Here is a 17,344-nt window from a genome sequence, read left to right on the forward strand (position 1 = left end):
CTATGGCGCAACATACGTGCATGTCAGATCTAGCATAAGAAAATAATTGGCTTCGGAATCGATGAATATATCTGATTCTGACTCATTGTTTTCATAAACATCATTCAAACAAACTTATAGCTCAGACGGATTGCACCGAAGTGATTAATGTCCTTATCGAAACCATCACAATAATTTGCCTGCAATCTACGCGTTATATATATATATATATATATATATATTTATATATACATGGATTCTATATACATACCAAAGAAGTCGCTTCCTATTTCATGCTGTGCCGGGTAAATGTTCGTATAGAATATCACCGATATTTTTAGTGTTCATAGTAAATACAGGAATCTATAGCTCAAAAAGTTTCCATCATGCGTAGACCTAACGTTTTCCTAGTTCTATTTACATCTGCGGAGACCGGTATGATTTAACGTAATGCTACTACATTGACCAGTTTGAAATTCAAAACATCAGCGCAGGGTTAGTAAAGTCATGCGTCTCTTTTTCCCCGATCTCTTACTCAGGCATTTGTAACAATATGCGCACATGGTAAGAAGCAGTAACAGGCTTTCCAAACCAAGACCAAATTTTTTCGTGACGCAGATTTCACATGCATGCATTACTGGTCGAACACTACAGCAACTTCAGTGATGACTTTGGTCGTCTGTAAGACTTCGCCTGACTTCGTAAGGTGCGTTCGACGTTTTCGGCGTGTCGATGTAAACGATTTCCAAGTTGATGGAATCGTCTTTGTCGACGTTTTAGTCAACTCGTTCCTAATCTAGAAAAAGACCGCTCACTACAAATGCGGTCGTACACAGCATATCACGCGTCGATACTTTTAGTAAGTCTAAAGCATTCACGCCAGTGTGTGAAGCTTAAAAATTTGGCAGAACACCATTTTTAGCTCCATGACCTATATCACGTTTCAGATGAGCCCCAAAGCCTTAAACGCTGAGCCTGCCGTGGTGTAAAACCAATAACCCATACACTGCGTCAGTTGGCGCACACGATTGTGTATCATAGGCAAGTTATATAAACTGCATGCCGCATTGTAGGCGCCTTTTTCGAATTTGCAATTTCATCCACACACAACACAAAGTTACGTATTTTGCAACTACTTGCAGTTCGATGAACTGGTATAAATTAGTGCACGTGTTGTTATGCTGCACCAGTAATGTTTCATGTGATTTTAGAAGAGAGCGTGGTGTAACACAGAAATAAATGTCTTCCAGCGGTACCCCATAGAAGAAACAACATTGGCAGGCATTTATTTTTATTTTGCCCGAAAAAAATTCACCGAAACACGCTCTTTATACGCGACATGAGAACAACTGATATAACATAATATACCGCGCTGTAAATGGCCCCAGCCTTGCCATACATATGTATATATATATATATATATATATATATATATATATATATATATATAATTTTTGGCATGTATGCGAATATATTGGCATTTGCATCCACAATCTGATACTGGCTTAAACGTTTCGTCATGACAGGCCATGGTTACAGACCAGACGTGCATTACAAACCATTATGTAGGCAGAAGCATATACGCACCACACCGACATCATGTTTGAGGTTATACATTGGAGGCGTATGCGAAAATATCGTGATGTTTTACCTCTTCATTATCTCAATGCCATAGGTGTTACATGGGTAGTTACCATTCGTTACGCTGTCGGTTCAAAAATGTGCTTTCAATCGAGAAGTTATCTCAGACAGTCAAGTAATAATGCTTGCGGTTGCTCACAAAGCTCGCTGGGCTTGATACACGGAAATAGCGACCCAGGTGTAATACTTACCACATGTTGATGCAAGGGAAAATTTTAAAAGTGAGTTTGAACCTTGTGTGGATATTCCTGCTACTTCGTTCGATGGACTACGCAAGATCCTAAGCGCGAATTTGGCAAAACCGTGAGAAGGTATTTATGACTACCTGAAAGATGGCAATACCTTAGTCCCAACAAGGTAATCATCTTGCAATGTCCTTCAATCAGAAGGGATCATGTTAAATGATCTTATGTGAGCAGGCAATTTGAAATTTGGAGTAGACTAATGACCGAATGGAGAAAAACGCTGATTCATGATAGACAGATTGATAGGAGGTCTAGACTCCATTCTGCACCTCCGTGTTAGTCTCAGTGTATAGTCCACATTGATTACTGACGTACGTTAATTGGCAACCGAATCTGTTCGACATTGATAATCTGTCGAGCAGACTTCTTTCTAACGATCAAAGCTTATCATCGTGAAAACTAATCCATCTCTTCCAAATCACCTGACATATTTACCTCATAGGTTCCAAAAACTTCAAAATAGGTCACATTTAGCAAACATATACGTCTAACAAAACATTTCATCAGAGAACAAGGACGTATCATGGAAAAGTTCAAAGGATAACATGGTTTTATACTTTGCACCAGTGCTGGTTTGCTGTGGTGCGCCCAGCGGTTCAAAGCGGGTCTCGAGCCTCGGCTACCTCGCCAAACATGCCCGCAATGCAACCTCCGGCCTGGCCGGGCGGTGTGTGGATACTTCGAGGCAATAGCCCATGTCCTGATCAGCTGTTTGACACGATGTGAAATCATTATTGCCAGTGAATATGTTAACCATCCGCAGACGGAGGAATTATTAATGAATCTGTGCATATTAGATGAGTCGGCAAGAGCGCAAGAGCTGCTGGTTCTGCGGAGTTGCCAAAACGGGCACCGCGTCCCGTGCTCGTGCTCCGGGCTGCTGCCGTGGTGACCAGCGCGGCTGAAACGGAGCTCCCTAGACCCCAGACCTCTCACGAGAACACAGGTATATTCAGGTACATAACGGGGCCAAGCGAGAGCGAGATTAAATGCGATTAACAGAGCAGGGCAACAAGAACTCCTACGGCACGCGTGACAACACATTTCATAAACATCACATGTATGTATATATATATATATATATATATATATATATATATATATATATATATATATATATATATATATATATATATATATATATTTGTCGTGTCTACAAAGCATTCTATGTGGTTCCTGAAAAATATATGCCCATTTCGTCCCTGCGCTCAGTAACTATTCCGGGCTCAATGGTAAAAGACTAACATACTCAGTACTATGTGCCCAGTAATACCGCGCAGCACGTGCATTACGCGCGCAGTAAGAGTACGACAAGAAAAGCTTATGCCCGGACATCAAGCGCCGCAGTTTAGCACCGAGGATCAAGATAACCTTGCATGCATCGGTTTGTGCTAAATAGTGATGCACACACATATATACGCACACACACACACACACAATATATATATATACATATATATATATATATATATATATATATATATCTATATATATATATGTGTGTGTGTGTGTGTGTGTGGTGTGTGTGTTGTGTGTGGGTGTGTGTGTGTGGTGTGTGTGTGTGGTGTGTGTGTGTGTGTGTGTGTGTGGTGTGGTGTGTGTGGGTGTGTGTGTGTGTGTGTACGTGTATGCATGTGCTAACTCCAACTCTTAAGGATTAGTCCTTTAAGCTGCAGTGGTATAGAAGAAAAGAAGAAAACGAGAAACGGTGATTTTTAGAAATACAGTAGGCCACATTGCATTAGAATAGCTGAACTTGACGGCTTTACCATCGAACTAAACTTCCGCACATTGCATGCCACTGGACCAAAATTTCGAACAAATTACTGAGTGCGACTTATCAACGATAATACAGCGAGGCATTATATAGTTTTATGGTTACAATGAGCCCACGCCTTCCACATTTCGCAAGTGCCTCAGCGCAGTTTGCAGTGCACGCCCAGTACAGTCTGCCCGACCCGCAGAGGCACTGAGAGCTGATGACTCCCTGTATTCCTCACCCGAAGCGGTCAGAGTGGTGCATGGGTGCGCTCGTGCCATGTCATGCAGGCACTCATGCCCTTCCATCGATAGCGCGAGACAATGCTGTACCCCTAATGTGTTTAAAATGTATGGTAATAGCGCAGGCCATCAAGTGCCTTCACGTAAAGCGCAGCTGTGAGGTCTTTGGCAATGAACTTACAGGAAGCTCTGGGTCAGTATGTCAGCCCTAAGACGAAGTGGCGTCCCAGGCTAAACTAGCTACCAGATATGAAGCCACCCATTCTCGCATGTTACCGGTGAGTGCCGCCAATGTGTAGCCGGAGTCCCTGTCAGATGAAGGACCCATCCCCGCACGATAATGGCAATGACGTCATGCGAACAACGCAAAACAGGTACAACGAATGTGTCCGCACATTCCTGATTTGCATCAGAATATGCTTTAGAAACATGATCAGTTGATCAGGCGTTTACTAGCTCGTAAAGATATTATCATAGCTATTTTAGGCCCGATTGCATTTTTGCGCTGGAGAAGCATTTAAGAGCCTGATAACGCCAGATGGCATGCATTTCATCAAGCCCCCGAGCCTGCACCTACGGCAGATTCTTTTCAGCGAGCTCAACTCTCGCTACAACCGACAACCGTCCGTAGAAATAGTGGAGCTGTACCACCATCTAAAGCGATCGAAAGATGGATCAGATAGCACCAGTTCATCTACCTCCAAGCAGCGCCGTAAAGATAATGTTGCCGGGATTGGAGAGCGAGCGGCCACTGCTCCCTCATTCCGCCCGAAACGTACAGGGCTGTATGTCAATCGGAGCTAATTGTCCCGCCGTGTATCAAATCGCACAAAGACCAAACAACTTTTCTACCTGCGGATAATACGTGTAGCGTGCTAGATTAAGTATAATTGAATTATCGTCTGCTTATCGCAGGCAAACACGACTGAAATTATCTATTGGATATTTTTGTGATCATCAAGATGTCGACATCGGGACGGGGAAAAGAGGTTTATGTTTGAGTCTCTCCTAACTTTGGTTGCTACGCTAGATCACGCCGTAAGAAAGCATGCTATCCCGGACAAGCATTTAGTATTGTGCAAGCTTCAGCTGCAGCAGGTCCTACGCATGACATGCCATCAAGTAATTTTGATATGCACGGAACGGAAATAAAAGCTCAATATTAATGCACGTTAGCATGTATAGGCGTTATTATATACATTAGAATGCCCTCTCTCGCTAATCTCGTGACTAGCTTTTTACTACACTCTGGTGCTAACAGAGCTTCATCTACCACCTGATAAATATTGACCGTGAAAACATCGGGCCTGACATTGCCACTCAAATACGCCATTGAAGTGTCCACATAAAATTTATGCTTCGATTGCTGATAAACGTTATTCAGATATCAACGGTTAAAGCTTAGTCACGATGGCAAGTTACGAAAATAGCTTTGATCTACATATTCACACAATACTACATCAGTGTATGCTGTATTTTAGACAACACAAACGGCAAGACCACCACAGCAGCCTGCCAAGCCTGGTGAGGCCCGTCGGTACGAGTGTAAACAGAACCTGGTCCGTCCCAAAAGACCCAGCGTAAGAGGGGGGGGGGGGGCGCCACCCGCCAGCCCCACAACATCGTTTACCTCTAGCCTGGAAACGGAAGGTGCTGGAGCCCGTCCAAGTCCAGGAAGTGTGCAGCACCAGAGAGCGCCTTCTACCACCTCCATTCTTCATGTCATGGCCTCTGTTCCGGACCCAGATTGTGTTGGGTGCCGTTCCGCGGCCAGATGGCGCTAGCCACGGTTCCAGAACAGGACGGAGTGGCAGCAGTTCTGGGTCCAGATGGTGCTGGCTGCCGTTCCGGCACCACATGGTCCTAGCTGCCGTTCCAGGACCAGAGGCCGCTGACTGCCGTTCCAGGACCAGAGGGCGCTGGCTGCCGTTCCAGGACCAGAGGGCGCTGGGTGTACGGCCGCTCCACCGCCCTACTTGCCGTTCGCGTCGGCAAGAGTAGTTGGGGCGGGAGTCTGATCGTCTTGGAACAGCGGGTTTTTCACTTCCATCTCACCCGTCTGGGAACGAGTCGAATGGTTAATGCGTCATATCAACGATCATTTCGAGGCACAACATGGAACGGTATCGTTTGGCTGGTAGGATGGGCAAGGCCCTATAGAAATAACGTATTGAGATGAACGATGTGATTGACAGTTTTGCTTTATTCAACAGTTTCAATACGTAACGTCATCCTTGTGCTCTGGGAAAAAGTACTGGACTTGTCATCCGGCGGGAACTGGCACCTCTCCCAGTAATGTGCACTGCTTGGTCCGAGTGATCACGAAAAGTCGCTAGCGACAAGTCAAAGATCGCCGCCTGGTACGGGACGGCCGTGCCACAGTAGTTGGTGCCACGAGAAATAGCTCCCCACAATGCCATCTAATTCAAATGGTCGGAGACAAACTAAGCCGAACAATTGGTTTGGTGCAGCTCAGCAGGGGTGATGGGCTCGAATGCAAACGGCAATGTTTAACAACTACTGTGAGTGGAAGACCAGCAGTGCATTGCGTGGGGGTGTACTGTGGGTGCAAACACATCCACAAACACGTAACGAGTTAATGATAATTGCTATCAAATGGTTCGCATGGGTGGCAAAACGAAGGTGGGTGAAGTGTTGGTGACATATAAGAACATCAATGTGAAACGTGTGAGTTATGCACCCCTGGCTAACCAAATTTCAATGATGCTAAGAAAAACGACAAGGTAGGGGACAAAACTAAAAAATATCCATGAATGTTAATGATTGATAATTTCACCAAATTTGTTGTTCGGTGTTTTTGTAAAACACACTAAGGACGAAACATTTTATAACGCCGTGCTGCGGTCCGAACCATTGCTTGGTTCGTCTTCTTCTGAACTGCACGTGCTGATAAGCGATGAAAGTTCCAGCTTAAGGGATGATCTCCACAAAACGTCACGTTCTAGGATGCACATTTTTGCGATGGATTGGTTGAGCACTTTTCTCCGACATGATTCATCAAATATCCGAACTAATGTTTTTAAATGGAATGTTCCACATTTGAAGATATTGAAGCAAGCATCAGATATGATGGATCACTTATGATGGCCCAGTTGTAACTATTGGTGCGCTTTTAGCTGGAAAAGAGTGCTTTAGACAACACATTTCTCTGTCTGGTATATATGTTTCTCCATGCGGCATTGTTTGCTTCATCGTATTTTGCACAACATCGATTGAAAGCCAATTGGCGCCAGTTATATTTGGAATGCATATTGCACACGAACGTCAGATATGAACGACTCCAAGATTATATTTTGCTTGGCCTTGTCCACCACGTAGCTAATGGAATGGCAAGATCTCAATGACGCTATCTTGGGGACATGGATGCCTGGGCGGCCTTGAAAGTCTCCCTGACATAGTTCGCACATATTCGCGAGTATGCAGTTCAGAGACTACGGCGGTTTTGGCCTTAAGGTCAGGACTGTGAACTGCACCGAATGATCTTCAAGATAACTATTTCAGTTCGAAACCCCATGCGAATGTGGAGCACTCCCTTTAACTGAATTACCCTAATTTCCGAGTTCATACTGTGGTGCCGAGGCCTTTGTCCCAAAAAGAGCATGTTTAATGTCGTCATCTAATAGTTGCCGTTCAGCAAGTCTAAAACCCAAGCAAAGTTGTGAAAACACAAATATGCAAAAGTGTATTTTTTTATTTTTCTGAAAACTTCACTCAAAATCCGGCGGCGTAAAAAGTGCGACGCATAGCCCGCGTAGTAAGATCATAATTTTTATTGCTGAGCTTGTTTTGAAAGGCTTGCACCGTGAAATTCCCTTGTTGTGCCACAACAGTCCAGCGATATTGGGCCACCAACGTTCACACCAGGCACAGGTGGCAACAGGGCTGCTATGCTGAAATAACCGAACTTCGATACGCAACAACGTACTGAATTAATAAAGATATCCAGCAATCATATCGGTTTATCGAAGATTCAAGGCAATGCTTACGGTCACCGTCACGAAAAACATGGTTAAATAAAAGCTAAGAATAAAGATTTTTCATAGCGAACTCTGATTATTGGCTGATATTAGGATTTAAACAGCTTCTGATATTTTGGTGGTCGGTTAACTTCAGCAAAACCATACCGAAGGATAGGAACATTGGGCAATTGTGCCAAATGGCACGATATATTACATGACGTTACTTGCTGCATATCATTGCTATATGATGTGGCAGCGGTCACTACCATCGGGTCAAAGTAGATTTCATAACGGCCACACATTCGTAGGTTGCAACAGTGCGCATCAAATCTGCGCTGTGGATGCGTCACATTTCAAGCCTCACTTGACGCCGGGCTTAACGCGGCTACCGCCGGCACTCTTCACCCGCCCGCCCGAGGAACTGTCCAGAACTGTACACCGACGCATCGCCCCCAGGAATGCTGCCAGCGCTTTGTTGGCCGGGAAGGGATGGGCTGCGGACAGGTGCCTGCACTCACCGGCGCCAGGCCGGGACACTCGTAGACGGTGTAGTCGCCCTCCTCGTTCTCCTCCTCCGAGTCGACATCCGAGGCGGAGCCGTGCCGGCCGTTGTGGGTTCTGAAACAACGCCGCGTCAATAGAGACGCAACGGTGGGTGTGGGCGCTGTGTGCCCGACCCGCACCAGACGGTTGACGATCACGGGTTACTCCGCTCAGCGCCCTGAGTGCCCCCCACCAGACGGCTGACGATCACGGGTTACTCCGCTCAGCGCCCTGAGTGCCCCCCACCAGACGGCTGACGATCAGGGTTACTCCGCTCAGCGCCCTGAGTGCGCCCTCACCAGACGGCTGACGATCACGGGTTACTCCGCTCAGCGCCCTGAGTGCGCCCACCAGACGGCTGACGATCACGGGTTACTCCGCTCAGCGCCCTGAGTGCCCCCACCAGACGGCTGACGATCACGGGTTACTCCGCTCAGCGCCCTGAGTGCGCCTCACCAGACGGCTGACGATCACGGGTTACTCCGCTCAGCGCCCTGAGTGCGCCCACCAGACGGCTGACGATCACGGGTTACTCCGCTCAGCGCCCTGAGTGCCCCCACCAGACGGCTGACGATCACGGGTTACTCCGCTCAGCGCCCTGAGTGCCCCCACCAGACGGCTGACGATCACGGGTTACTCCGCTCAGCGCCCTGAGTGCGCCTCACCAGACGGCTGACGATCACGGGTTACTCCGCTCAGCGCCCTGAGTGCCCCCCACCAGACGGCTGACGATCACGGGTTACTCCGCTCAGCGCCCTGAGTGCCCCCCCCCCCCCCCACCACCACCACCAAACGGCTGACGATCACGGGTTACTCCGCTCAGCGTCTCCGCGTAATGTTCAATGAATCCGATTAGCCAAAGGTCAAAATTACTTTCGCTGCACCAATGGCGATACCATTTTTTTTGTCCTTGGCTTGACCTGAGTATTCTGGCGTAAAGCGCTTCTAGCGCAAGTCAGTTCGGTTCATTGCATTTACGGATCTTGTCGACGAATTAATTTTTCGTTAATATCATTTCCATGCGGGGAACTTTGCCTCAATTCCACGTAGGGGGTTGATTCGGTGCATCAGAGTCTCGATTCACAGGACCAATCTATAAGGTTAAGCTTCATTTGCATTATGTGAAGTTTTACGGCCAATGGCCAATCATAGCTGATCTATTGGGCTAAGTTAAGTTTAAGGTACACGCATGCTTGACTTAGCCTTCATGTTTGCAAAAATTATGTCTTACACCATTCCCTACATTTTGATCTATGGTCCCTGTCCCAAGTGGTATATACGCAAACGCACCATTTGAACTTTACTGGCAAGCGGAATGTCGGCGTACCGTTATCTTGAATATAGATATGAAAGATATGGTCAGAACAATGCACGTTAAACGCAGCGCTGATGTTCGTAAACAGTGATGTTTTTCATCATTCCCCACATCTCGGCACCTGGTACCATCCCTGTCCACCGGCACATTATGATCTGCGCTATTTGAACGCTAAGGTACGACCGGACAAATATATTACAAATCGTTCAAAGTTGTCCACTTTCAATCTCAGCCACACTTGAATCAGAATTTGGGGAGACACTTGAATTAAGACATGCTACAGCTTTGACCACACAGTATCTCTCCAACGGTGTTCGTAGTTCTCCCATCATTTAAGTAAAATAGCAAGAACTCCAAAACAACCAAGCAATGCCACCTGTCGTCCGCCGAACCATTCACAATTCGAGCTGATACCGTTCGCCACTCGCCGCTGTACGCAGATACCCGAGCACGCTCCGGCCATTCAACCATCAGCACCACGGCAATATAGCTAGATATAGGCCGTAATCTCCCGCCAGCTGGCGGGCCAACACGCCACCTGATGCGCATAGCTGCGACCACTCCCTCAGCTGTCGCCTACCAGGCGGTCCTCAGCCAAACTCAGCCTCAGTGAAACCCAGCTGTCGCCTACCAGGCGGTCCTCAGCCAAACTCAGCCTCAGTGAAACCCAGCTGTCGCCTACCAGGCGGTCCTCAGCCAAACTCAGCCGTCAGTGAAACCCAGCCGTCGCCTACCAGGCGGTCCTCAGCCAAACTCAGCCTCAGTGAAACCTAGCTGTCGCCTACCAGGCGGTCCTCAGCCAAACTCAGCCTCGGTGACGCAGAGGTCAGCCTCAGCTGGCGAGTAACTCAGGTACATTTGTCAACTGCAGCGGACCACCCGGAAAACAGACTTCGGGGTTCGGTGCAGTCATCCCGACTCGACCACGTCCAACCGTGGATCCCAGCCGTCCTTCCAGCTTCTAATCCAGCTTCCAATTGTCGGGACAGGCCCTCAATCACAGGGATCTGCTTCCAAAGTCGATGTGATTTAAAGCAGTCATGACTTTACCGCGAGGGAAACGAGATAAAAAGTTGGCACCAACGAGGTCATCTGAGTCCCAGGTTAACACATAAGCGCGGTGACCCACCCGTTGACCTCTTTCCCAGGTCCGGTCGCCGCCCCGATGACCTGCATCCACGGCCCAGATGTCGGCCTGGCGACCCATTCCCAGCTCTCGCACGACGCTTCCCCTCTGGTGGCGCCGGCTCCAATTAATCGACCGGAGCGGTGGGGACAGTAATCAGCCGTCGCCGCGTCCCCGGAGGCCGGCGCCACGCCACGCGGGGACGTCCCGGGCACCGGCCGGGCAGCGACCGGGCAGTGCCAGATGCTCTCTGAGCCTGAGCCGGCCGGCAATGAGGGGAGCACACGGCCCTGATGAGCCGAGCAAAGAGCCTTTTGTTGGTACGCGAAGTGCCTGGTGTCTTTTCACCGGGCCTGATAGTGCCTTTCAAACAGAAGTGCGCAGTTCGTTATGGATGGTTGGATAGCTGTTCGAGAGCTTACCATAGAATGCGGCGTCCGCACCCTCTTTTGCGCTGTACATCACTCCAGCCAGACCGACGGAGTGTTTCGAGACGCGCAGCAGAACACGCCACCGGCGTCACGTCCGAAGCGCGCCGCGACCGCCGGCGTCGGCCGCCACTCACTTTTCCATGGCCATCATCTGCTGCTTCTGGTGCTGGTAGTGGTACATCTGAGCCGACTGGGCCAGCTTGCGGTCGCCAGAGGGGCTGAGGTCGCGGCTGGGTCCGGTCACGCCGTAGGCCGGGTACTCGGCGTCGCCGGCCGCCTTGGCCCGCTTCTGCAGCCTGAGGTCACACCGGGAGGTCAGAGCGCCGGCGGGCGGACCGCAGCACCGCCCGCCGCGGACAGACGCCAACACGGCCCGAGCCACGACGCTGCGAATGAGGACGAGCCGGCGACGGTCGCTGCCAGATAAGCAAACTTATGAGACAGGAATGTCTCGCGGCCATGAGACCTGCACACATTGCACCATAAAATGACGGATGTGGCTTTCAAGGGAGCCTATCAGTGACGTGGCGGCATTAGACGGTGTGGTATTCAAGGCAAACTTGCCGTCAAGCCGTTGCGACCCGCAGCAACTTTAAGGCCGGACGCAGCTCGACGTCATCTACCGTGCCGTGGCGTGTATGAAAAGCACTTGAATGCGACAAATATCGAAACCACACGCCAAGTCTTCTTTGACATCACCTGACGCTCTACACAAGCACGTGGCTATGGCGTGCCCTTTTTCAAAGAGATAAAATAGAGGATGAAAAACAACGGAAAGATTAGAAGCAACAAGATAGAAATACATCCGCGCGGTGTCAAACAACCCTATTGTACAAAGAATAACTTGACAGCGCGCTTAAAGCTTGGGAACTTGTCAGATCCGTGTGGCTTCAGAGTTACACCTAATCATCACCTGTGGTAGCAGAAGCCTCCAGCCACGGTGACGCCGATGGCCATGGCGCATATCCCTGCTACCGTCACTGGAAATGGCAGCAGCCAGCCAGTCAGCCATGGGTCAGATATCAGGCAGCCTTTCAGAACTAGGAGACCTATGTCCAAATGCAGCAAGGGCCTAGCTGTACTTTACAAAGCAGAAAATGCATTAAGCGCTTGAAATAAGGAAGCAGGTACAAACATTTATAATGCCCACTGCCCCTGCGCTATCTATAACCCTCTCCGAGAGGGATTTATGAAGTGGAATAGTTCACGAAACTTTTCTTAGACGCTACATGTATAGGCATTTAAAAACATAAGAATAGTAGTCATAAGAGAAATTGCGTGTTATCTGACAGCAATGCATTTTAACACATATTCCTTGTGCGTTTCAGTTAACATGAATATGCTTTGTGCATGTGTCTTTTTGAAGCGCGCCATCAATTCCTCGAGCAGCAAATGTTGCGATTCATTGCATCACTAATGCCCTGGAAGGGTGCAATCAGTTACGACCAAGCTCCATTTGGTGGGCTGCCACTCACAGTGGCGATTTACAGCTCCAGGGCGTTCCGAGTAACGTCTGACTCGCTCTGCGGTAAACTGACGTGACTCGCTCTGCGGTAAACTGACGTGACTCGCTCCGCGGTAAACTGACGCGACTCGCTCTGCGGTAAACTGACGTGACTCGCTCCGCGGTAAACTGACGTGACTCGCTCTGCGGTAAACTGACGCGACTCGCTCTGCGGTAAACTGACGCGACTCGCTCTGCGGTAAACTGACGTGACTCGCTCTGCGGTAAACTGACGTGACTCGTTCTGCGGTAAACTGACGTGACTCGCTCCGCGGTAAACTGACGTGACTCGCTCTGCGGTAAACTGACGTGACCCGCTCTGCGGTAAACTGACGTGACTCGCTCTGCGGTAAACTGACGGGACTCGCTCTGCGGTAAACTGACGCGACTCGCTCTGCGGTAAACTGACGCGACTCGCTCTGCGGTAAACTGACGCGACTCACTCTGCGGTAAACTGACGTGACTCGCTCTGCGGTAAACTGACGCGACTCGCTCTGCGGTAAACTGACGCGACTCGCTCTGCGGTAAATGACGGGACTCGCTCCACGGTAAACTGACGCGACTCACTGCAGTAAACTGATGCAACTTGCCCTGCAGTAAACTGACGCGATTCGCTCTGCGGTAAACTGACGCAACACTTGGGCGACGTACGCGGCGCGGACGGATACCGAGAGCAGCTGTGCCCCCGGCTGGGGGGAAGGGGGGGGGGGAGAGCGACGGTCGGCAGCCGGGGCGCACTCCTCACCGATGAAGTAGATGTCGGCCATGTTGTCCCTGTTGGGGGCCGGCGAGAGCAGGGTGTCCGCCTGCACCCGCACCACCTGCGTGTCGGCCGAGGTCTTCTTCTGGCGGGGCTGCTCGTGGCTGACCTCCTCCGGGTCGCCGCGCCGACCGGCCGTCACCGCCGGCCCGGCCGGGGTGGGCGGCGGGGCAGGGCCGGCCGACGTCCGCCCCGCCCCGGTGACGCCTCGGCCGGCGGGGCCTGCCGGAGCGGGCCGGGCGTCAGCACTCTGATGGAGCTGCTGTTTCCTCGGCAGGCAGCATCGAACACGACTCAATCATGATGAATGGAGCAACAACCGCAATCAAGCCTGCATCTGCATGCTATCAAACCTAGACATTGCTCAAGCTATCGTGTGAGGTGGCGGAGGGGAAGACATCGGGAAACATGGCGTCCACTGATGTACACCAGCTGCTGGAATGAATCGAAAAGGGATGCATGGAATATGATGAACATCTTATGGCGCGCGTTTGTAACCATGCAGTTCGTGCCCATGGCATAGGGGAACGGCGTTCCGCCTCACCTCACATAATAACGTAAGCATGGCGATGGGTACGTCACATGGCGATTGTTGCCGTTTCTGTAAATACTGCGCGCGACTGCGTCCTCTGTTATGCACTGCAGCGTACAGCACCGCTGACAGCTGAGGTGACACGGGTCAGTGGTGCGCTAAGGGTAGAAGCTCAGAGCCGGTCGCCTTATTACCGTTTTGCCGGAGGTGGGACGTTAGCTCTTTGATGATGCCAGGAAGCCATCGACTTCAAAGCGGAGTTCGGCGTTCTGTTTCTTTGGGAGAGTCATATGCTCGTGACTACACGAGCATATCGAAGCGCAACATATAGCGAACGCAGTTATACTTTGCGTTACCTTTAGGAACTCAAAAGAATTTTCCCTGAGAGCAGGACGTACCTGACAAGCTATGCCACCGCCCCGTAAAAATCCTAGCAAAACAGCCTCAGCAATCCCGTAAGCCACTTACTAGGGCGGCTTTAGATCCGGCGGCTTATTCGAGCGGCAGACGGGCGGCAAGCGATCGAGCACAGCAATCCCGCAGCCGAGCCACCGCCTGTGAGCCCGAGCCACAGCCACCGGTCCTGAGCCACACCGCTTTGTCGCCGGCAGGACGGGCTTGCACGTGGACCAGAAATAGCCGGATGAAGTTGTCCATCTTAAGTGATCGTCGAATTCCAGAGCAAATTGAGCTATGCGGGTAGCGAGCCGACCGTGAACTTCTGAGAACGTCCCTTCCCGTCCTCGTCGCCGTCCCCCAAGGACAGATGCGGTATCGCGTCTCAGGCGAGTTGAGCTTCGAATGCCGTGACAATCGCCAGAAAACAAAACTTGAAGAAAATGAGCCCAGTTGTTTTCACAGCATTGGGCAGCGCATTGTTTGCCATGGATCTTCAATAGCCCCCTCCCCTGCCCCTTCCCGGATTCGCCAGCGCTAGACGCCATGTTCCAGGTAGCAGCAGGTCGGGCCCGTCTAGGGAAATGCGCTGGGCACGCGCGCTAGGTACCGGCCCGAGCAAGGCAATCCATCCTCGATCGGCTCTTCCACCGCGGCGGGCGCAATGTCTGGCGTGCTACGGACAGCGAGAAACGAGCCAGGCCAATTACTCGCCGTGCGGCTCGTGACGTCATCTCCGCAGAGAGCCAATCGTGGCGGACGCCGACAAGCGCTGCCGTGCTGAACACGAACTGCGTGCGGGTCGGGGCGGCGCGCTGGCGCGCCGTGACCCCCGCCAGAGTGTCGGGGTCGACCCCGCCCCACCTCCGTTGGGATCAATACGGCGGCCGAGCAAACTTATGTCGGATCGGCCGGACGCTTGCTGCGACAGCGCGCGTCCGCTCGTGTAGCTGCTCTAGTAGTGCTGAAAAATAGTGCCTCCAGTTTTCTTTCTGAGTGGAAGTAGCCGCTGGGATGGACTGAACGTAGTTTGCGTGACATGTTTTTTTCATGTTCTGAAAACTGTATCGCTTTCGCTCTGAGGCCTCCAGCGACATTTCAGAAGCATGACGGACGGTAACGAGCCTCGTCACACTGAAAGACAACGGACAAGTACGTGTTGCCTGCTCGCCTTGAACAGCGCGCACCCAGACATCGTGTTTCTCGCCAGCCAGGCGGCTTGTTCCGTCGTTAATCACGTCAGGCCGGAGCTGTTAACGGTAATGAATGCATTGGCGTGGGCTCAGTTTATCGCTGGTCGAGACTCGTGAGTATAACCAGCGATGACCATGGGCATACCGTGGCGTGATGACCCTGACCAGGGGGTTCCTGACCCTGGGACCCTGGGGGTTCGCTCAGGGGCGGCACGGACGCGCCGGCCGACTCATCTGGGGAAACCGCCCGATGTTTGGCTCCGTGTAACTTCCACCTGTTCCACAAGCTAAAGAACAGCCTCCGGGAAGGGAGCAGCCCGATGTTTGGCTCCGTGTAACTTCCGTCTGTTCCACAAGCAAAGGAACAGCCTCCGGGAAGGGAGCCACCGGGTGTTTGGCTCCGTGTGACTTCCACTTGTTCCACAGGCTAAGAAGCAGCTCCCGGGAAGTAAGCTCGTCTTTGATGAAGAACTGGGATAGCTGTGAATGCTGGGCTATAGTTACTACCGGTTGATTTTTCCGCGACGGCCTCGCCAAACTTCCTCGGCGATAACAGATCTGCCAGGATAATCATGGGGACCACATTGAACAAACGCATATTTGTTTAAAACAAAGTGTTTAAGGTATTTAGCTGTCTCCGATTCCTCCTTATATCCTGAACAGATTTAATGCTTTTCATTACTACGTAAAATTGAATATGCTTCGGTACTCAAAAACGTCGGAGTTTTGTGCGCCGCAAGCATTTCGTTGAGGAAGAAAGCAAGGCCACCTAAATTGCATTGGCTCACAGGGCACAGGGGGCGTAATGGCCAGGTGTTTAGCACCTTGGATTCCTACTGGATCCGGATTCTTGTTGGCGGCCCGGGGTCGAATCTCGGCTGCACCCGTAGCCCCCGAACGCGAATATGGCCAATATAGTCGTTGACACTCCATAAAAACGCAAGGTGCAAATTCCACGCAAGGTGCTGGAATGACCGCCTAGCCTTTCTTAAAAACACTTAGGAATATTTACCGTGTGGTTGCGAGCCGACCACCATGTCTGCTGGTACGATGGTTACTGCTATACCTGGTAACAAGATCACGAGCGGGTGACCCGTGCCCGGATGTCATCACAAGTTTTCTTGCTGAAAGCCACTGAAGCCTCCATAGAACATTGCTGATACGTTCGTATTTCCTTCGCCCGGAAATAACTCTGGCTGTAAAGTTTAAAAGCTTCTGAAGTCGGCCTAGTTGAGCGCTGCTGCTCGCTCCGTATGCGATGAATGGTTTCGGATCAACGACATCACTAGTCCCTCTACCAGAGTGACCAGGGTAGATTGTTATAGACTATGCCTGCTATGGCTGAGGCCACAGAGCATGCCTGTACATCGCCGCACAACCGCGTCAATGCGGGCTGCGAATGTCATGTGGCGTTCAAGTACGATACCTAACCTCCGCACAGTGGGAGAACCAGCGACAGCGGCTCCCATAAATTCAATACTGATGTTGGAAAGTCGCGGAATGTTTTGACGAAACCCAAGAACTGTGAGCTAGATTTTCTGTGCGTTGATTTTCACTCCGCTTGTTGCCAAGCCAACGAAGAGAAGCAAAATATTTTGTTTCGTGGGGTTTCATATCATAGGATAATAAAGAAATCCGAGTCACCGACTTCCCAGACACGAGAGCCTGAGTGTTGCCTGCATATTGAGCAATGCCTGC

At 50.5% G+C, this 17,344-nt stretch overlaps 1 protein-coding gene across 1 annotated transcript; it reads right to left on the bottom strand.

Moving 5' to 3' along the window:
* Nucleotides 1-5,322: 5,322 nt before the first annotated feature.
* Nucleotides 5,323-13,687, bottom strand: LOC119094846 (neural proliferation differentiation and control protein 1). The gene is made up of 5 exons (XM_037217767.1): nucleotides 13,511-13,687; nucleotides 12,175-12,241; nucleotides 11,396-11,557; nucleotides 8,365-8,464; nucleotides 5,323-5,925 (listed from the first exon to the last, which is right to left on the bottom strand). The coding sequence occupies exons 1-5, from the start codon at nucleotides 13,530-13,532 to the stop codon at nucleotides 5,839-5,841; spliced, it is 438 nt and encodes a 145-aa protein (XP_037073662.1). The 5' UTR covers nucleotides 13,533-13,687; the 3' UTR covers nucleotides 5,323-5,838.
* Between the last annotated feature and the right edge of the window lie 3,657 nt (nucleotides 13,688-17,344).

Source organism: Pollicipes pollicipes, unplaced genomic scaffold, assembly GCF_011947565.3.
Source record: "Pollicipes pollicipes isolate AB1234 unplaced genomic scaffold, Ppol_2.1 Scaffold_4151;HRSCAF=4885_pilon_pilon_pilon, whole genome shotgun sequence".
NCBI lineage: Eukaryota > Metazoa > Arthropoda > Thecostraca > Pollicipedomorpha > Pollicipedidae > Pollicipes > Pollicipes pollicipes.